This window comes from Acromyrmex echinatior, chromosome 4 (genome assembly GCF_024713525.1).
Source record: "Acromyrmex echinatior isolate Ae372 chromosome 4, ASM2471352v2, whole genome shotgun sequence".
NCBI classification, from domain to species: domain Eukaryota; kingdom Metazoa; phylum Arthropoda; class Insecta; order Hymenoptera; family Formicidae; genus Acromyrmex; species Acromyrmex echinatior.
The window spans coordinates 14,437,616-14,461,176 of record NC_141855.1 but is presented as its reverse complement, the minus strand read 5'-3'; the positions used below and the strand labels follow the sequence as shown (position 1 = coordinate 14,461,176).

Sequence of the window (23,561 nt, the reverse complement as noted above, 5' to 3'; positions counted from 1 at the left end):
TCCTTTTCCAATATATTGTACAATATTTGCGATTATACCATTCGATAGAGCAAAATTTCAACTTTAAGAATCTATATTTTTTTATTGCGATATAATGATTTTTACCGGAATTATGAGCAATCAAAGTCAGAAGGCTCCTTAATCCGCGAGTAATTCAGGAATAAAAAATTATAGAAACATAATTAAAAAATAATTTTGTAGGGAAAACTTCAAACTTTCACGTTAAATACTCAAAAATTTTCTTAATTTTTTTGTGATCTACAAAAAGAAAATTTTTCATTTTTTTTAGCTGGTAGTTTTCTATATGTAAAAATTACCAAATCCATATAAACTAAAAAATATAGTAAATATAGTAAATATAGTACATTCAAAAGTAGAGATTTCAGACTTTAAACTCTTTTTTTTAAATAAAAAACTTTTTTTTTTAATTTAAATCATTTTTTAATGAGGTTAATACAGCTGCTCTTAATAGTAATACAGAAAACTGACATTATTTTCTTACCGACCTAATAGATTCAATATTGTCGATCGTATTACCACGCATGCTGTATATACTTGATGCTCAGTCACTTACTAGTAGCAGCGTCGCGTCGTCCTCATCTTTGTCATTATCGTCGCCGTCGCCATTGTCGTCAACGAATACGGAGCAGCTTTAGAAAGTTTCCAAGGCAGGAATATTAGTTTTTACCCTGAGAACCGTAGTTTGCCGACGAGATGGTAAGGATTGAAAAAGCTGGACGAGGGCGAAAATTGAAACGTCGTATATCGGCTTTACCGTAGCTCTTCCGTTCGAAGGATCCCTCCTCAGCTCAAAGTAGCTACATCGTGTACAAGCTTTCTACTTCGCGTAGCGTCTCGCCTCTCGTTTCGACGAGATAAAGAAAAAAAGAAAAGAAAAAAGAAGAGGGAAAGATGAGGGAAGAACGAAAATTTTGTCCTCCAGAGTAATTTTGGTCCTATCTCGCGCTACCACTCTTGCCATCGTTACGTATTACCATCCTTTATGCGCGGGATTGGCTAATTTTAGCCACTACCACCCTTTGTCCTCGTTAAAGATAAGCTCCGTTTGTCCGCAAGCTTTTTTAGAACATTAAAGAACTAATTGAAGATCATTGTATTCGAATGGAAATTTGTCGATAAATAAATTAATAAAAACAGAAATAATTACTTATCGATTAAAATAAAAGCCAGACATGTTCAAATAATGCAAACAATGGAACAAATAGAATTTTCAATTTTATAAGTGATTGATTGTTGTATTTTCATATTTTAAATTGAGATGTTATCGTGTTTTGCGGAAATATTATCACTCACACGAAAATAGATACTATTTATCTAAAATACAATATTTATCCAATATCTAAAATGTTCTAGGAAGCTGACCTGTTTAGCGCCTCTATAAAAGTCTTTAAACATACATTGTATGTATGTATGTCGATGGATATAACGATGTAAGTAAATGGCAGAGACACTCCGGGGAACTACCGTGCGCACTTTGCAGAGCAAAATCGAGATGCTCGAGAAAGCTTTTGGAGAAATGTAAGCTTTAATAAGACCTCTCTCCCGAGCAACAAAGTTCTCCGAGATGTTTGCGTGACGCGATTAATTAGCGACAAAACCAATCTGAGTGGTTCCTTTGCGTGGATTGACGATTCTGAGGGAGGTGAGCAAGCTAGAATACCACGTGCAGGACGTTTGAAATAAGCAGGATACATGATGCACGTGGGAAAACGACGGACGTTTAAACAACCCATACCGCTGTCAGATGAGAGAGACGACTGGGTGAATGAGCTAAAGTGAACGAGCTAAAGTTAAAGTATGTATACGTATGTATACGTATGCCGTCAGTTATCTTGAAAGTCTTCGTATTCCACGAGGGTGTTTTCGGTGGAGAGAGAACGTTGCCTCTCGGCAGGATAATGGAATAACCATACCGCGCGTCCTGGTGCGAGACTGTAACGGGTGTTAAGGCTTCGTCGGAGTGCCGACAAAGAAAGCGAAACGGAGAAAGAGAGAGAGAGAGAGAGAGAGAGAGAGAGAGAGAGAGAGAGAGAGAAAGGGAGAGCAAAGGATTGTTGGAGTGACGAGTTGGAGCGACGGGGATGGTAGCGTACGCGGTGACAAACAAAGTTAGGTCGAATCCCGCTCGGAACCAAACTGCATTCACTGAGTATACGTATATCTAGCCGAGTTAACCCATTTTGTCAGTTTTATACAGCGTCATTCTCTTGTGCATTTCTCGCACTTTCTTGGGCACGCCAGGCTCATTCTCTCAACTTTATCCTCTCTTTTGCCTTCACTTTTATTCTTCCTCTTTCGAATGAGCAACACTGATAGTGCTTGCGAAAACAACATTGCGTTGTATCGCCCTGCGACAGTCCTTGTGACGTGTACCGAGACGCTTTGTCTTATTACTTAGCTTAACTCGAGAAAGGACGAAAGGAGGAAGACGGAGGAAGACGATACACAAGCAGCTGTCGACCGGCGAATTCCCAGACAGCTTTAGAGACGCGATTTCGATACCCGTTAGTCGAAGTTTGCGCTGCTATTTCCGAAATATATGTTGTTTCGGTGCACTGACAATTCCGGTACGTAGCGAGAGTTAGAAAATTTCCGACAGCGAATAATAATTTTATAGAAAATTCTCTCGGGCGAATACACAGTTTTGTCTTTCCTGTTTTACAATGGGACAAATTGTTGTCTCGTTTCATGTTATTTTTATCAAATATCTGTGCTCGAGTCAGATTTGACTCCACTACGGTAACGTTGTGCTAACGTTGAGCCCGAGAGCGACAAAACCAAGAATACATCGCGCTTTAACGCGCAAAAAATCTAGGAAAAAAAACGCGAAATAAACGGGATAAATAAATTGCATAAAAAACAATGATAAAATAAGCTCGGCGCTGCACGCGCAATAAATAACGTTTTATTAGCATTGTTTACATATTCTTCGTGCCGAACGTGCTTTACATCGAAACTCAGTCGGGGTTGCACTGCGTAATCTGCCCGCTGCAATGACCGCACCAATACAATTCCACCATTGCGTTTTTCTACAATCGTAGTACATATGTTCGTGTCCGGAGACGTACGTTGAACGTTTACAAAAGAAGGGACACAAAAAAAAGCAACCGAGATAAAACGGGACGGACACGGCGACACTTGTCGAGGTGGTTCTCGACGGTTTCTGTCTGGTTTCCTCGCAAGTAGAGCGACTGCATAATTTATCGTTTCGAGGGATTTTACGAAGACCGGGGAAATGTTTGGCTCTCGAATTCCACAACCCTCGTATTTATTTATCGAATCCCAGTAATTGCTACTCAATGGTGGTTGCCTAACAGGTATTAACGAGTGACAAAATAATCCGTATGCCGCTTACATCGAATTAAAACGCTATGAATTGATTACACGTTCTTGAATTATGTGTTCGTTATTTTCCTACATCAAATCAATATCTCACGTACTACAAATGCTTTCAATTTCATTTCAAGATATCATTTATTCTTTATCATTTTTATTTTTGTTTCTTTATTTCCTCAATGAATAGATTTTTATTTGAGAATAATGTTATTTAATTTTATTGTAAAATTTCCCGTTTAAGCTTAAAGTTCATTTAAGCTTTAAGGTTTATTTAATTTTACAAAAGACTGGTTTTAGTATGTTCGTAATTATATATTCAATAATATTACGATTTGCGCTGTGTGAGATAAGCTGATTTCTAGATATAGTGTAAGTAATTTGGACCGCAATCTACGAGTGAGTATAGCGAGAGTGGCTCGGGACTACCGAGACAGGGTCGACGTCACGTAGAAGTAGGTGCCGCCGGCGCGACGAGAGAACGACATCTATGAGGATTTCGGTACCCCAGATGAGAGAATCGTCCCGGTTACGAACGTTATCTCGAGCACGGATACGTGCCCATTGGATTACGGAAGTTCCGCAGCTAACCCGGACCTAAAACTCGCGCTCGTAGGCGAGCCGACGTACAAGGCAGGTAGAGATTACCGTACCTGCGGAGAGCTTTCTCGAGATCTCGCCTCGGGATTCCAGACGCGCGCAGTCCACCATGCCTGTCTTAACAACCTCCCACAAACGCTTACTCTGGATCGTAATTCGAGGTACGCAGATCATCGCGTCCGGCTTCAAACCTGATCTCCCGACGAATCTCCCGAAGATTCAATACGCGCGTACGACGAACGGTGAGATCGCACCCGTGGGATCGATAGTTATGGCAGACAGCTGATAACTCCTCGATAAGATTGTTGTTAGGCACGCTTAGGGCCGGCACGAGAATAGCCGTCGTCACTGACAGGGCGAGAGCCCGTCATACCGAGCGGCGCTTTGCAAACGCCTTCATTGGTAAAATCGCAGATTGCTACGATCAATCGAATCAATCGTCAAAGATATATCGCAGATACAAACTGGGAAAACTATCAACGTTTGTCGAATTTTTAAAATACTATTGAAAAGAAATGATACGTGCATTAAAAAACAACTTTGCTAAAGTGTCTAAAAATTTAGGTACAGATCTAAAAATAATTTTTTGTTGAACCATCAAAATAATTATGTAGGAAACTCAAGCATGACGAGCAATGCTGCGAAAAAGTTTTAACATTCTAGCAACCAGTTTAAGCGTCCTACATAATTATTTTAATAGTCCAACAAAATTATTTTCAGGTCTGTATTTTGCTACATTTTTAGACACTTCAATGCAAAACTATTTTTTTTGTGTGAAAATTGGAATGTACAAAGTTACAATTTTTTAAATTAACAGTCTATTTTTAAATCGATATAATTGATAGAATTTTTTCCACGACAAATTTTAAGCTGGTGATTTGTCATCGCTGCATGCAACGATAACAAATTATAAGCTTGACATAATAAATCATTTCTCATCTATCTGCACTACATCGATTACCAAGTGCAGTGTGATGTCACGAGAAGTACAGAATAAAGTTTCTACCATGTATAAAGCTTTGTTGTATAGGCGATGAAAATAAGAAAGAAAGGCGAATGGTTCATAAAGCGGAGCGACATATATAGGACGACAATAGGTAGTGAAGGGAGCGGAAGAGATGGTTCGAAGACCACGGAATCCGGCCGCAGTTTATACGTTTGTTTGGCTAGTAAGCCTCACGGGTAACTGGATAATATAAGCTCGGTGATGGCACACAGAAACGGTACGGCATGGCTTGACTTTGCGGGCGGTATTCTCGCGCAAATGTGTGCCTAAGTGTGTGTATACAGGTAGCAAGGGTTAGATGGGTGGCATAGAAAGGAAGAGGGTGAGTCAGAGGATACACCAATGTTTGAGTTCCGTCTCGGATGTCGCTTTGCCTCCGTCTTTCTGCCGTGCTCCCTTTCTCGCTCTCCATCTCTTGTACTGTCTCCAACCTACCCTGCTCGTTCACCCGGCCATCCGACAGATCCGACCTTTGACCTTGCTGGGAAAAGTTTAGTCCTGCGATGAATCCGCGACAGTTTCTCGAAAAGATAAATCGTTTTGAGCAAGTGGCCGAAAGATTGCGCACTCGATGTGCAAATAAACAAAATACTTTTTTTTTCACTTGAACTTTGCAGGAAAATCATATATTGACATTTATTACTTCCAGCCTGTGATCTTTTAAATCTTTTAAATTATAAGCGTAATAAAAGAATTCCAAGCTTAAATTAATGTTAGTTATACTTATATCTTATTTAATTACTTTATCTTTTCTAACTATTATTATCTATAAGTACGGAAACACTATCATATGTACTCATATAACTTTTAAATGATTTCTACTATTTTTGTTATAAAATTTTATCTTTCTAATTTTTTTATTTTTTTGCGAATCCGATAGCAACGAAATTATTATTTCAATGTAACTAAATAACGAGATATTAATTCGGACACAAGCATATTGGAGTCGATTTACGGTTATCAGTCTCGAATTTAAACCGACTATCCATTTGTAACAATATGTATCCGTAGTTTCGAGAAGAGCGTATCCTGCTACGAGGATTATTCCGACGGAGTCAGAAATGGACTACTCAGTAGAGACGTGTCGAGTTGAGAGACGGGATACTGACCCTCAACTCGCAACGCAGAATCACATTACCCCGTCAGTCCGCGACGCGTTAGTGCCGGAATTGTACGTACATTGTACATCAGACTATGCCACGCCGGCCGGACGACAATCCGTTTAGCCTAACTTTGTCGAATGCGAGCGTAAGCTCTTACGAAATTAATCAAGCGTTATCAGAAGTCCACTGACCCGGAAGGCAGCTTCGCCCGAACGAAGCGCGTCTGTCGGAAGTTTCCGCACTTCCGTGTAAATACTCGACTTCGGTACTTAAAACTATCGTTTTGATCTCCCTCTGTGTGTCCGTGTAAAATAGGTGACTGTTTGCGTTAACTTTTACATCGCGCGCAAGAAGTAAAATAAGTATGCTTTCTTTCATATCAGTTTAATTAATGTCGGTCTTGACGCTGAGCCCCTATTAATATTTGCTTCCCTCGTAAATCTGCTTTAAATTCGCTCCGTGAAGAAAAGACGGGGAACGCTCATGCGGGAAAAGTAAAAAAAAAGCGCGCTCGTATTTCCGCTTACTTCCCTGCAATTCTTGGCTCCTTAATTGCTATTTTAGTCATATTATCTCGCTCCAATTTCACCGCTCATAATGTAAGAAAATTTTCAACGTATAATATTTAGTAATGCACTTTTTCCTGTTATCTTGTAACTTTAGAGAATTATATTTAATAAAATAAATTTCTATTAATAAATTTACAAATTTGCAGAAAAAAGTTTTTAATTTTCAAAAAGATTTCAAAATATGAATGTATATTATGTATAATATTCAATCCTCGAATATTCGTTATAATTTATAGAATCTTTCGCATTTTTATCCATGCAATGCACCACAGGATCGATACTGTGATACAGGATCGTACAGGACGAGCATTTAATATTTCCTTTACAAGCGGATGCGATTCCATTAGCAAAGTTTCACGCCGCGGCCAAGTGGGACCCGAATTGTTCGTTAACACCCGCTATTTTATTCATTCGATTAGTTTGGCCGAAGGGCGAGGGCAATATGTGACAGGGAAATATGTGAGAATATGGATGCGGGTTATGTTCGTGGCAGGCCTGACCATAGAGAGATTGCCATTTCAGCTTTACACGAGAATTAATATCGAATCGACTCGATTTTCCGCGAAGAGCACAGAAAGTTCTAGTATTGGCCATAGTGCAACCACAGCTTTCCGAGATTCTCTTGGAAAATATTTTGATTGATATTGCATTCTCTGTTCAGCGTAGAGAATAATGTAGGGTAATATTACAAACACGGAGTAAACGCAAACAATATTATTACGGTATTAGAGTGATGCTAATCTCTCATTTCTCGTTTTGAGTAATAATTCGATATACCTATGCTTTAGTGCCGCCCTGTAATATGTAATTGTGGAATGCACACGCTGTTTAAGATAAATATCGTTTCATGTTTCCAATGATTTTGATAGTAGAAAAGAATAGGAGAATAGTGAATATATTGAGACTTATTAAAGGAAAAGTTAAATAAAATCGATGCTTTGTTTACCAATTATATAATTATCATTATTCGAAAGATATTCATTTTTTAACTACGGTGTAATTAACGTTAATATATGTATATTATTAATATAAACTACAATTTTAAATAAAAAATAAAGCTAATTTGGTATTACTTTGCAGTGATGATAATTCCAAACGACGAGGATTTTGTTTTTTTTTTGACAATTACAGAGTTTATATTAATAATATATGAATGTTAATTAATATTGTTTAAAGCCAAAATAATATCTAGAATATCTTTCGAAAAAAGATTTCTTATATTAATTTTTATAAATAATCGCTTTATTTAACTTTTTCCTTATTAAGTATTCGTTATTCCCCCACTCTCCTCTACTACATTTCTATGTAGTGCCTATTATTATTGACGTAGTTATATTGATTTATACATTTTATTTTGTTCCCTTCATCATATATTATTTATTTATCTATTATGTATTCCTCTATTTTTTCATCTATTTTATATGTACATTGATGTTTATTCTCGTTAGTGTGTATAAACATGTTTCACATTCGCGAAGAATGTACAATTGGAAAATAAACGATACGATAAAATTTTGTAAAAAAATGTTCATTTCCCAATTTTAATACGCATATTATATAGCGAAGTTGCACGTGGTGATAGTCGCGGAAATGTGACGCGAGGATAAGGACAGAATCCCAGCCATGGAGTAGAACAGAGTCAGAACATAAAATATTGCTAACCTCGCGGCTGAATTTAATTCTCCGGACTGAATTCGAGCAGAACGTCAAACGGAGGGATTTCCATGGGGAAGTGGCGGAAAGGGCGATCAGAAGGAGGAGGACGGTGGAGGAGCATGGCAAAGGGTGGTTGGCACCGCCAACCTCGTCGAGATAAATCTTCCTGTCGATGGCTCACCGCGGCCTCGGATTAGAGTCTACATTTGCACCTATCCTCCCTACTCCCTTCGAACTCACGCCCTGTCCTCCGTTTCCAACTTTCCATCGGCTCTGACAGTAACTCCTGCTAGTTCCAGCCCTTCCCCGCACAACCCCGTTGGCTCGCACCCCATTCGGGAAAAGACCGTCTCATAAATTCGGCAGCACTCGTTATAAATTCAACCCCCCGTCAAGAGAAGGGAAGGGCACGACGGGGATGCTGACTTTGGGAACAAGACGGCGAATGGCGCGTTGACGGCTACGCCGAGATTTGCGTGGACTTGTGGAATGGTAATTCGTACGATCTGAAGCGATAGCAAAAGAAACCACAGAATGAAAAACCGGTTTGTACATTAATAACAACGTATTTTAATTATATTTGAAAAAAAAAACAATTTGTTTTTATGTACCGGTTTTATTTGTACATGATGATAACAATCCTACATCGCATCACGAATGTAGGATTAAGCGAATATTTAAACAATCTCTAATGGATATCTAATTGCCATTGAGTATTGTTAATATTACACGAAAAGTACACGTATAAAAAACTTGTTTACGTCGCGTATGCACGAAAAAATTTGATGCCGTTAATTAGAAACACAGGCTTTGGTGAACAACGTAGATAAACAAAGAATTTATTCTGCGGGCCCGACGGGGCATTTTTCACAGTTGCATGAGAAGCGTTATAAAGAAAACAAATGAGTCCGTTTATCCGGGAAAGTAGTGTACTTCTTAGAGCGGAAATTCTGAAGAGCTCAGGCAGCTTGACCGATCTTCTTCCTTAACTGTTTTATTTGCGATACACAGACCAGAATGTTCCGGTCGATGTATCGAGATGTACATACATAGTGATCGATGCAACGCGTTATTTTCATTGATACCGAAACTCCACGCCGGTCGGCGCAGGTGCGGAGCGACGACGCGAAGAGAAAACAGGATGTAGGAGGTCCTAGGTCATAGAAAATCCCACGTGCATCGGCCCGAGGAAAACGTCCTTCCATTCTCTGCCCTCAGCTTCGTCTCGCTAGTTACCGTCGTTGCCCACCTCTCTTAAGGACTCCCGCAGGAACTCGAGCAGAGAGTACGCCGTTACGTAAAACACGTTTCATCGAGAAAATGAGGAAAATTAGTGCTTTCTGAGATATAACTTGTGGTGTAAACTGTACAGTGAAAGTCTAAAATATATACAATGTATACGGGAAAAATGATTTTGCTGAATTATTAAAAAATTTATTAAGTTATCTGAAAATAATTTTTTGCTGGATTAAAATAATTACGTAGGAATTTCAGGTATGAATAATGCTGCAAAAAAAATTTTTGATATTTTAATTTGAGCGTTCCTGCATAATTATTGATAACCCAACAAAACCTAAGCAACAACTGCAAAAGCTAATCCTTTTTTCGTATATTTTTAGATGAATACTTAATATGGATATTTTGCGGGACGATTAATTATTAGCGGAGAAATATTAACGCACTTTACGTAAGTGTAATCAGAATTCTCCCGTACCTTCCCGTAATTTGCGGAAGGCATTTACTTAAGACGCATTATGTATTCGCACGCCTTCGGGAAAGAGTTGTATTACGGTTGCGGCAGCCGCGAAAGGGCGGTGGGGTGTTATTTTAATACCTGGCAAGATAGAATGCGCGCGATGCGCCATAATAAAATGCACGATGGAAACCGCGGAAGTTTCGAGGTAACGCGTACAAGGCGGACCAATTGAAATGCAGCGTATGCGGGAAGAAATATGATCCTTCCGAGGAATAATTCAGCGGGATAGCGAGACCGTCCGCAGTGTTACAACGGTGAGCCACGATGATCGAGAACTATGATTAAAGGTATAAATTCTAACAAGGGAAAATTAATAAAACGCGCTCGCGTGAAAAAGCGCCGACGTGCGTCACGCCATATCAAGCTCGCATCCTATTATTTGCGATAATGCAGACATTTGATCATCGTAAAAATACGCTGTGCGTAAAATCTGACTGGTTTATTCTGTTTCTTTAACATAGTAATGTCCATCAGCTGCATGTGGTCCACCTGTAAATTTTTTGTGGCTTGCCAACTCGTAGATAAAAATATAAAATTATATTTTCTATTTTATGCAACGAAATAAACATTATGCGGTCTAAAATTTTACTTATTTCTAGAAATGATTATCTCTGAAAAAGATCCTTAAAAAATTAATAACGGAAATATAACAATTTCCTTATATATATAACTTTCCAAATAATAAAAAAATTCTGAGAAATCGGGCAAATGAGAATATAATGCAGTTGTTGGAGCGTGATCAAATAATACTGTTAATCAGTAATTGATTGCATGTATTTCCATAAAAACAGACGTTTCGACTCTTTTTAAAGTCATCATCAGCATTAATACAGTTCTTCAAAAATATGAGACATCACTCATGCATCAACAGCAGCCACTAAAGAATTGAAAGATCCTAAGTGAGGTGCATGAATTTCGTTGCAATCTTGTACAATTCATTTCATTTGATGTTGAGAGATATGATTATAGGAGCAATATTAATTATTTGTTCCAGTATTGCACTTAGGATCTTTCAATTCTTTAGTTCTGCTGTTGATGCATAAGTGATGTCTCATATTTTTTAAGAACTGTATTAACGCTGATGATGACTCTAAAAACAGTCGAAACGTTCATTTTTATGAAAATATGTAATCAATTACTGCACTGATTAACAATATTATTTGATCACGCTCCAACAACTGCGTTACAGTCTCATTTGCCCGATTTCTCAGGATTTTTGAGCCTTAAAAAGGTTGCGCATTACTGCTTTAACAGATAATCTTTTGTACAATTCTAGCTAGAAGTCTTTTTAACCATTCTTAGAATTCTCTTTTTTTTGGAAACGAACGTTGTGTTGCAATTCTTCTCCGAATTCCGTTCTTCTAAACTTAATACCCGAGTACGGAAGTTAATTGAAATATTAAGAATCTACGGGGAGGATACTGGGTGACTTATCTAACAGTTTTAACTGCCGCATCGTACACTTGCTGGTTTATAGCCCGACAGCGGCTACAGCTTACGATATGTGACCAGAACTGATGCTGTTCTACGATTTCGAGACGCATTACGTTGCTGCTATACAAAGCTGCTATACTGAAGTTTAATTATTATCACTATATGTACGCATATCCTATCTAACGTTCTTAACTTTATACGTGTGCATATGCACTATGTCCGCGACCGTATACGACTATTAGACATGCTCAGATAACGTTTATGATGGAGATTCTAGGCCGTATACGAATCCAGACGTATACGAGATATTCTTCGAGGACGAGTTAATTATTATCATCTCGCATGAAAGTGCGATATATGTCGTAAACAATAAAACTACGATTAATATCTACTCCCGCGATAACTCATATATTCACCGCAAGAATCAATATTTCGTTCCTGAAGTAATATTTCGGAAATATATATTGCGAGCTCAGCATGAATACAAATGCCTATTCTGATCGACATGTAGCATGAAAAATATTCTGCTGTTTTTCCATTCCACGTATTTTGGTGTACTGAAGAAAACGTGCGGCAGGAACGGGGTCGACCTGCGCATTGAGCGAGATTTTTATTTCCGCGTTCAAATGAATTTAAAATCGACGGTAAAACGATGGACGTGGTACGCGAAGTGTGTTAGCTGCCAGAGTTTTGTACACAATAAGTGTGCAAATATTTTGATTCCGAAATCGATACGCAAGAAATCATGAACGCGCGAACTTTTGTAGATTTCACTATATAACTGTGTATCTGTATCAAAATTCGCATCTTCCGTATAAACTAACGATTCGCGGTGTATGTAATTTACATTGTTCTCCTGCGAGATAACAATTTCTTGCTGCAATCCTAATTTCTGTGATAAAAATTAATTAACCTGGAAGTATTTTAAAATAAATTTCGTGAAAAAAAATTTAATATTAATGCACCGCGAAGTGCGTCATCTATTTTATTTCAATATGTATGTCTCAACACTCGCGGTGCGTTCCGGTACGGGTATCAAGTATATACTCGCGCATATAAAGTGAATGTCGAGGCGGGGTCGTTCGTTCGAAGATGCGCCTTTGCGGTCTCGGGGTAGAAATGCCAAGCCACAGGCCCGATGGGAAATGTCAACGACACCAAAGGCAAAAGTCAGCGAAGATATCTTGCTGTCTCCGCCCGGAGATGTTGCCTTTCGTTTATCAAATACTGTAGACAGACAGCCTACAGTGGGATTTCGCGAATGTCCTCACCGTGAGAAATATAGCGTGAGCCGAAAATTCATTATTTTGCCCACAAACTAATTTCGGAAAATTCGTCCTAAAAATGAAATTCATTCAAAATACTTCGCATATAGGTTTTGTGTATTAAAAATGGATTCAGTACACTGTAATAATTATTTTTAATGTTAAGATTTCAGACCGAATTTCTATTGTATTTTTTTATTACATTACATAATACATTACATTACATATATTTTTAATATTTTTTTCATTATATTACAAAACATTATAAATAGATAAAACTATATCATGAATTCGTAATGTAAAGAATTAGAATATATAACTTTATCTATTTATAGTTTTATGTAATGTAATGAAAAATATTTAAAGAATCAAAGCACACAAAAATACGTATTAAAAATAGAATTCTCTCTTGAATTAAGATAGCTTATAGATTATTTAAAATAGATTTTATTGAATGCAGATGACACTTAAAAAGTTAATATGCATTGCACAAAAAAATCAAGTCAAATTTAAGGTTTGCCGCAAATCCTTTTACGAGGTAAGTCAAGCTGAGGGTTTCCTCGAGCCAAGTTAGGGTTGAAGTCGAAATATCGAGTTTGGCGAGAAGACCGTACACGATAAGGGATGGGAAAGGAGATAAAAAGCGAAAAAGAGGAGAAGGAGATCGACTATAATCCGTGAGATCGAGCCGGTAACGCGATCAAAGCGGTTCCCTTCCGGTTTCTAAACCGATTTCCTCGGACTTGTAGAAACGTGCCGTTCTTGGATCAATAGCCTTAGCTCTGTTTTTCTCCAGAGTGTGTTTTCTTCGTGAGTTTTTTTAAAGTTATTTTTATCTACAAATCTCGTCGCGTAAATAAAATTTTATTTTGCGCACCCGTATTTATTAATAATGAAAAATATGTTGTATTTATTAATAATGAAAAATGATATTGTACATATTTTTCTAATCAGAATCGATACATGAATAGTTGAATAAAAACAATTCTTTTTATTTTTGTGATTTTAAATAATCTTTTTACAAATCAGGCTTCATATCTCGCGTTTAATAATACCTAGAGAAAGATTTCTTCGATTCAGAGAAATGTTTCTTAGCTATACGGTTAACGAAAAAATTTCTTTGAATTGAAACGTCATTTCTTTGATTATTTTTTATAATAAAATCAAATTAAAAAATTTATTTGATTTCAAAAAATAATGTTCAAATCAAAAACATTTTTTCTTTAATCGTATTGCAAAGAAATATTTTTTTCAATGGCAGTATTCAAATATTAATTAAAATTTAATATATTTTTTTCAGTATAAAATTTTCAAATAAACACGACGACTGATGCTATTAAAAGTGATTAATTAGCAAAAAAAGGTAGATTAGTCGCGTATTACTCAGATGTGAATGATGATATTAATGAAAGCGAATAATGATAGATAGATAACTGTGAGTCGAGTATTAGTGCTTTCGTTCGTTATCTTTCGATCTGTCAACGTTATCGACGTCAAGTCATTTCAAGAACATCCAAAACGAAAGCGTCCGCCCGCATGTCGGGGATAAACGAGACAAGAACGAGAATTAATGCTCTTACTGCCTTGAATGTACGTATCTAATGCGATAATCCCGCGAAATAATTAAGTACATCGAGACAACTCTAAGAATATTTCAATTAAGCCTCTGTGCGAAATTTTACGTTAAAAATAACTTTAACTGTAAATAATGAATTGTAATAGACACATAGCATTGAACATTGAAATATGTAGCGGATAGCCATCAGTACCATTATCGACATTCGCGAAAACAATAAAGTCATGTTTTATTGAAGAAAAATTGTACTGGAATTATTTGATCAAACTAGAAATATACAAAGATACATATGCATTTTTATATAGATAACATTAATTATTCCTTCACTCTTCGCAGACGATCTGTAACTATTCCTGCAGCCGTGAGATTAAACTTTCAACAAACAAATATTTTTCATCTGCGGATGAATTAATCCATCAAATATTTACTCAAAATTGCGGCATTCTGTACAACTAAACTATTAAAAATAACTTGTATGATGACAGATATTTTGTATTTCATGTTTTAACGTGACAGAGTTTCTAAATCAAATATTCAAAATGTTTTTTATTTTCAGAATCACGAAAGAGCTTTTTCATATTCAAAAAATTGACAGAGCTTCGTTTATTCAGACTAATTTAGAGAATTTAACGCTATAATACTTTAATAGTTAACAAAAATGAATCTAAGTTGAAAAAATAGATGTATAAAAGTGATTTTTCCCGTTGTTTAAAATTGCTCGAGAAACTAAAATCTTTATCGGACCTTTGTTTATATCCACTCTATCTCAACCAGAAAAATAGGAGTAGCGGCTTATGGTCGTTGAGACTGTTGAACCAGAGCGGTACGAAAATACTGGGAGTCTCTCTCGAAGTGATTCTGGTAAGCAGCCAAAGTAAGGGTGTAATGGAGCCAGAAAGTGAGGGAGAAAGAAGAGAAACGACGAGAGAAGAAGCGAGACGCGTGGAAATTCTTCTACTGGGTGGCTTGGAAACGTTTTGCTGGTAACTAGGCTAATGTGAGATTACTTGAAACAGCGATAGCATCCGTAGACACAATTGAAGATTCTTTTGATTTAACTTCACATAAAAATCACGCATCGGATTTTAGATATTAAACTTTCGAATAAGATAATTCGTATTAATCATCCACTCGATAATTCATACTTTTCAATTAACTATATTTAATAATTTTATTTCGATACACACACACACACACACAAAACGTTCAGAATAAAATATCTATAATCTGATCAATAACGAGGGGAAAAAATATGACATACCATACAAAAATTAATCTTTTTAATTTTTGTAAATGTCTATACATTTAACATAATGTCTGTAAGCGGATAATTAATAAATACTGGTCGTTATAGGATTTTGCAAGCTACGTAAGAAATATCACGACAGCAAGCCGCGATATTATTTAGAGAGCATAGATTTGCAGTGTGGCGAGATGCGTACAATGCCCGCAAGATGTTACGCGGTATTAATACCGTGTCGCGTGTCTCATCAACGTCGTGTAACCGGGGGTGAAACGCCAATGACGATGATTGATGTTAACGACATACATACAGCTAACTGTATTCAGCGAGACGCGGTAACGAGCGTTAATAATCGGCGCACCTGCTCTTTTAATTTACTTCGTCGGCCGTCGAGCGATAAATCGATGATTCCCGAATGATTAGCCCACAAATGCCTATCTGCGCATTAAGCGCAACGTTTCTGCTTTCGCCGTTTCGCGTGTCAAATTTATTAACGCGCTGACCGCATCGTGTCCCCGGTTGCGTAGAGGGCGCGAAGGCTGGCAAACGAAATAAAATATTTATTTTCGTTGCAAATTACCACCGCTAATGGCTGCCGCGAGCGCAAATTACCGACATTACGTACTCCGCGGAATCTCTCACGCGTGCTTCATTACGATGCGCGGCCGTGCACCATGTTGGCTTTAATTAGCCGTAGGTAACCCGTAATCCGTTACTTCAATTACTTTTCTCGCAATTCGGTTCGATATCCCGAATTTTCGAAGCAGAATTTACGGAAATGAAATACTCGAGTTGCAAATTTGCAAATTTGCGAGATTCGCGTAACTACAAAAAAAAAACGAGATTTTTCTCGAGCAATTTTTTTCATTCCCTTGAAGGGAATTTCACGGAAACGTAATTTGTCCTTCAACTTGGCACGAATTTGCGGAAACACGTTTTGGAAATAATGATGGATCAAGTGAGAGAAGGTGGCCGTTATGATTTCTGAGTAACTCTCTATATAGGAGGTGAGAGGACCCTCGATGTTTGATCTTTTGATTGAATTGCGCGGCCAATAACTGACCTCTCTTAAGGGGTTTCGCACGACTCTCGGGAAATATCGAACCTTTAATGTTCTGATTCGAGAACGTTGCGCTCTCTTTTTCCGTCCAATCTCTCTGTCTTGTGCGGTTTCTCTGTCTTCTCGCATTGAGTTGGTGCTTGAAACTTCCAACGTCCTCATCCATCGACGCTGATGGAACGCTCAACGTTTGTGGAAATTGTTGAAATCATTCGTTTTCATTTAACATTATATAAGTAAAAAATAGCAGTAAAAAATTATATATATTATATATATATACATACCATATATATAATTTTATGTACATATACTATCATATATATAATTATTTTGGTAAATACCATATAATGAAATGATATCTGTATGATGGAAAATCTAAATAACTATCTATCAAATAGCAAAAATACGCTGAAAAGAGAAAAGCGACGCGATCACATAATGTAACGCATAATGACGACGCTTGGAACGAGATGCGCGCCACTTCAGCAAATCGCTTTTGCTTGACACGAGGCGAGAAATGACTCATTGTGCTGCGCCATGGTTGGCCGATTCAATTTTACTCCAATGAACCGCGTGGCGCGGTAAAATCGAAAAGAGTCGGCAGAAAGGTTAATAGGAAGGGTTTGCAATTTCCGCGACGTACGTTCTAGTCACGTCATCATATAGTCAAAGGCGCCTGCGATATAGCGCGCACCATATACCTCCAACATTTTTCATGGAAATTGCCGAGGAATGGCGGAAGAAAAGAATGGGGAAAGCAATACGCCAAAGAATAGGCGAGAAGAGAGAGAGAAGGAGGGCATGCAAACGTAAAAAGGTGACGTATTGGGGTGCAGCGAGTCTATTAATGGCCATCCGGGTTAAACTATGTTTAGTTTGCGGGCTTGGCGCTACCATCTGGGAGGATTATCAACGATATAGAAGTCAAACCGTCCAATTAACCCCTCTTCCTTCCTACTTACTAAAAGACCGCAAGGGTGCGGTGATCGACTAACTATCCGATAAAGCCGCGGCTTCTTGACATGGATACGTTGTACAAAAATAATTATCTACGTCCGTTTTGGCGGATCATTCAATCTGCATGTACATTGCGCTCTCGCAAATGTGGCTACGTGAATCTTCATCCTATCTAGAGGAATAGCTCGCATAGAGATGTCTTGATTTGATGTAGCAGCAGCAAATCCTCTGTCATGTCAGGCTGTTCCGTCGTGTCCATATGCGCTATTGTGCGTGTAACTGCGTATGTTACGTCTATGTTCGAGAATTGAAATACATGAGGATTGTTTCATGGAGAACGTATGAAATTTGAAAAAGGAGTTTAAAAAGAAGGTCAGCTGCCTCCCAGAACTGAGCAACTTATAATAAATTATTCGTCATTTACGAAATGCTTAAATATAGAAATATGAATCAGTTTAATTTATCAAACAAAAATAAAGGAAAGATATTTTTTAGTAAATTAAATCCGATTACAACAAAGCTTGCTAAAAAATAAATAATTATTATATAAATTATAATTTATATAATATTCGTTTCTCTTAATTGCAGACAAAAATTTTATTTTGCCTTTCATATCATGCGTACGTATCCAATTCATTTTATCAGTCATCAAAGTCAAATATGCTTGCATTTATTCTTAGGTCGAAGAAGCTTGTAAAGAGATCGACATTTCAAATCGAGTAGGCTATCGAACTTGGATTCATCGATAAATACATCTATCTATACCTTGCATTTTCAAAGAAGGATTTCAGTCGATCAAGGATTGCATTCGAACAATCGACGTCCGTGTATTTTTACTTTTACGAATAGAAGAGGAAACGATTTTTCGTTTGATTAATTCATTACTTCTATTTTTAACTAAAAATTTTTAACAAATAATTAGGTCAGAGAAAATTGTTTCTTTCGATCTCGTAATTAGAAAATTAAAACTACACTAATACTATTAACGAAAATTGGAATAAACAAGTAGTAGTAAATTGTTTTTAATTAAAATCATTTTTAATATATTATAAAAGCTTCCTTTTTCAGAAGCAAATAAAAATTTATGCCAGACAAATTTAAGATTTAATATTTATTTTCTCTCAATATATATTTAATATTATTTCCAGTACTTTATTGGAACAAATTAAAAATATAAAAATCACGATTACATGACTGAGTTCTATCTATTAAAACCGCGGGTTTGGCCTTTGATATTACTGCTTGTTGCGTCCCGTAACCGCGCGTGGTGCAAGAGCTGTCATCGGCGTCCTAGAAACAACTTCGGTAACACGGGAAGCGGGATATTAGTGAACAATGGTAGCCATAATGCTTCCTGCCGGTTATAACGCCGAGTTATACCTGCCTGCAACTTGAGTCAAGCGCAAACCTAGGATTGGATGGCAGACAATTTAAGCTCGGCTTACGATTTAAACAACGGTTGCTGTACAAGCGGGCCTCCATCCAACACCCCCGGTTCCCACCCCGTTTAAACACTCTTACAACCACCCAAATGTGGTATGGATTAATTCATTCAACGTCCCTATCTGCATCCGGGAAGGGGCTTTTAGGCGCTTAAAGCGGGAAATAAATCTATCCCGCGCGGCGAGTCTCACCGAGATCGCAGCAGCAAAGAATCTAAATTGCGGTTGCCGTTGTAATCCATCGTTGTCACCCGCGCGAAATAAATGATATCCGTAATTGTACGTACCGTACATTTTATTAAGCTGGCCATTGTTCGTCGCCGAAAGTAAACTGTCTAGTGGTGCGTATTTCCGCGTCGTATATTTTGTGCTGAATGTGGCTGTCCGACTTCCACTTCATGTTACGTAGAAACACGTCTTTCGAAATGGAGAAATAAAAGAATCAGTGTCTGACTCATGTCTCGTGCTAAAGTAATAATGTTTTGCACAGATATCAATTGATTTACGTGTCGGTAATTTTGAAATTTTGAGAAGTAAAATTATTCGTAAAATACAAGTATAAGCGGCACAAATTCTTAAAAAATTCTTGTTCCGAGTTACTGTAGCAGTAGTAATTTCGTAACTTATAATTATGCATTTTCTGCTCTGGACTGCGAAATAATGGTCGCCGTGCTAACTTAGCGTTACGTCAAAAGTTCCGGCGAACGTTTAACATACGTCCGACGCACTATTTATAGCCCATGAAATATTTCCGCGTTATAATTGTGCCTTGAAGCCTGAATTCATAATGCTCATTTTCTGATGCTGTAGGTTATCCCCACCCTCTTTGGGTGCCCCGCGAACATTTAAAAAGAAAGATATGTAAGGGGCATTAAATAAATTTACACTTTCAGTGTTCCCTCACGATGGCATGAAAAAAAGCACATGGTCTGATTAGTCTCCTTTTTTCTTTTTTTTAAGTTGAATATCGTGAAATTCATTTACAATTTTTATGGTGGCCCTAATGAGAGACTTTCGTGTCCGACATTAAATCATTCTCTTGGATTTTTACTCGAGAATGATATTTCTCTCGCAAAAAATTATAAGGTTTAATAATTGCAACATTAACATTATATGTATATGGAAGTCATAAACGTTAAATATAAATTCTATCATTGAATCGAGAAAGAACATATTCACTACTAATTGTAACAAAAAGAATAAAATTCACAGAAACAATAGCGCAAAATGAGCACATCTCTTGACAGGAAAAAATTGCTAGAATGCTAACAATCGAGATGAAACCATTGCAGGCGCTCGGTCGAAAATCGCACGATCGGGAAATTGGAACAGCAGCGACCGCGTGCCGCTTTTCCCGCACTGGTTTATCCCCAGTGCTTTTAATTTCAAGCTACGGAGCTCTTTATACCTGCGAGGAGTGGATAATTATCCACAAAAGGATGGAGGGTCGGCATTGAATATTTTAGCTCTTGCTTCTCGCAGCTTCGTCCATTTCTCTCTTCTTCTTCTTCTTCTTTTCCCTCTTTCTCTCTCTCTCTTCTTTTTACCCTTCTTTCGGCTTCATACTGACACTTCTCTTTCCGTAAACGAAAATAAAAATGGATAAACGCAGAAAAGTGGAAGGAGGCTTGTAGCTTGAAAAGCAAAAATAGAAGGGATCCTTTTCTCGTCTTATGGCTCTAGGATTAGGTAGAAAAGTTACGTCAGGAATTTTGCGGCCAGCTTTGCATAAGTTCCAGTTCTATCTCGTTCCTTTTCATTCGCGTTGTTTCGTATTCCATCTCCATGTTCCATGATTCTCATTTTGGACGCTGATGTCCGATAAAAATGCAGAACTGCATATTAACTTCTATATCGTAATCCGACAAGCTATTTCGTTGCTAAACCATTAAAGTATCCCATTATATAACTGATTTATGAGATATAATATTTTTTCTTAATTCTTAGAATTAAAAAAGAATAAAAAGATTCAATTGAACCGAGCGTAAATCAATTGGCATTAATTGATGTTATAACAAATAAAAAGCTTTTTGAAAAAACGCCGCAATCATTATTTTTATGAAAAGTAATGTTTTAGAAAAATATTGCTTTTGTGTGTGTGTGTGTGTGTGTGTGTGTGTGTGTGTGTGTGTGTGCACATGCTACATATTTTCTGTGAAATTTAAATGTTGGATGTAACATTCTTTCAGAGAGCTCTTGAAATAATTTTGTCTCTAGTTTAAAAATGTCGAAATTATGAAATGTATTTACATTTAAAAAGTAAAATTAGTAGAATATATATTAATGTTTAAAATATAAAATTTCAATTATCAATTTGTTAGAGTTAACAAATCTATTTTGTTACAATTAACATGAGAAAATATTAAAATATAACAAAGTTATTAACAATATTTAAATTTATTATACGAAGAACATATCATTTATAATTAAAATACATCCCGACTTCAATTTCAATTCATTTTCTGATACTGAAAATTGACGAACATTACCCAAAAAGATGTCATCTACACATTCACATTAAAAAACACAGGAATTTAAGACTGAAGGACAAATCGCTTCTCATGTTTAGAACCATTTGAAATGTTCCTAAACAACGAACTATTATAAACATAATATTATATAATCATTTGATATCGGTCAATTTTAAATCATTGCTGAAAAAGGACCTATGTGTTTCGAAACGTTTAATTCTATATGTATATTCTTCGTATAAATTGATAAAATGTTGTTAATAACTTTATTTTGCTCAATTATAAACTATTTCTTTATACATTTGCTTTGCAAAATACATGCGTTTTGGATATTAAAATATAAATTTACGTAAGAGAATTTTAAAATATAAAATATTCATCATTTTTGACAGTCAACGAACCTAGTTTATCGTTATAATTAATACGATGAACGATCGTGATATCATGTACATGAGTAATTCAAGGTGTGATGTTAGTTTCGTCATGTTGTAAAAGTCAGCAAATTTATTTTATCGTTATAGTTAATAAGAGATGGGAACGACGAAAGGTCGAGGAGGCCGAGGAAAATGAATTGCATCGATATGCAAATGTCCTTCGAGCATAATCAATTTGACATATATCCCGTATTTTTTTTTCTATTGTAATATTTTTACATACGAATACAAGCATTAATATTTTTTTTTTAAAGTAATTTAATTTGCAATATAAAAGAGCTTAGACAGCTTTTCTCATGAAAAAAACATAACGTTTCACTACTCGCGAGACCCATAGCGAATTGATGAAATTATCACTTCGGGGAAAGATTTTACGAAAAGTGATCTTCGGCAAGTTCCATCTTTACAGGCCGAGCACGTCTGATATAAAGTATTTCGTTGTTGGAATGGAGAAAAAAAAATCGGAAGATCTGTCTTTCGTGACGCGTTTCGCCTTCCCGAACACAATTCTGCGCAGCCGGTGTTCAAGAATGAGGTATAAACCGTTGATAAATGATCACGGCAGAAAGAACAGCCTCGTAATTGTAGTCTTATTAATGGCTCGCAACTGCACGGTGTAACGACCTGTAGCTATAACACGCATCTCGTTTGTATTTCGTAACCGTAATCTGCCAATTTACGGCGTGAAATCGCTTGTAGCACGAAAACGTGCATGAAGGTATTCAAATAGGGAGAGAATGAAAAACAAAGTATCTAGAATAAATTCTCAATTGCTTCGAGAAAACAGATTTCTTTCGATTAATTCGAAAAGTTAAATTTACTTGTAATTACTTATAATTACAGGTATTAAATAAATTTTTCTTTCAAAAGTCTAGAAGTCACATCAGTATAAATTAATTATTATATGTTTAGTTTAATTATTAATACTTTTTAGAAAGAAATTGTTAAGAACAGAAATTTTTCTTCATATATAATTTTTCTTCGATATATATTTTGTTAATCCTGAATTATATTCTTTTAGAATGTCCAGAGGCCAAGGAGGATGGTCCGACGAGCCCTGCACTTCCGGCAGTGCAAGTCGTCGCAGTGGAGCACGGCAGACGGCGGGATCTTCGAGATCGGCATCTTCTGCCTTGGAAGAACGAGCTTCCGGTACCACGCCGTGTAAAGGTGGCTTCAGATTAGGGGTCTATGGCTGGAGAAAAAAATGTCTTTATTCTCTCGTCTTAACTCTTATGGTTATCGTCATTCTCAATCTCGCCCTCACCGTCTGGCTTCTTAAGGTCATGGGATTTAGTTCCGTAAGTTCATCAATTAATGAAATATTATTGCTATACAAATCGTTAATTAATGTTATAAGATCGTTAATTAAAATTATATATTCATTTATATATTCAGTTTAATAAAAATTTGAGAAGGCATAGAAATATGATAGCTAAATTTCGCCTATCTATTTCGCGTATGTTAATTTTAGAATTTCATACATCTTGTAACTCTAGTCATAAATATATGAGAAATAATATACGCGTATTATGAAAACGCTGAAACGTGCTGCAGTCCAGAATGATTCCTTCCGGTTAGTGTTCACCAAGTTTGATCTAGATAAGGATGTGTAACTTTCGACAGTCATTAAAG

General features: G+C 36.8%; 1 protein-coding gene and 1 long non-coding RNA gene across 9 annotated transcripts in view; one reads left to right on the top strand and one right to left on the bottom strand.

The window, feature by feature from the left end:
- Positions 1-23,561, top strand: part of Scgdelta (sarcoglycan delta) — a 351,842-nt gene that overhangs the window by 299,211 nt on the left and 29,070 nt on the right. For all 7 annotated transcript variants that reach the window (XM_087405814.1, XM_087405815.1, XM_087405816.1 and 4 more), the window contains one exon: positions 22,948-23,227. In XM_087405814.1, the coding sequence (XP_087261940.1) occupies positions 22,948-23,227 (280 nt within the window). The remainder of the gene's footprint in view (positions 1-22,947; positions 23,228-23,561) is intronic.
- Positions 1-23,561, bottom strand: part of LOC105148348 (uncharacterized) — a 163,092-nt gene that overhangs the window by 115,825 nt on the left and 23,706 nt on the right. The window lies entirely within an intron of this gene.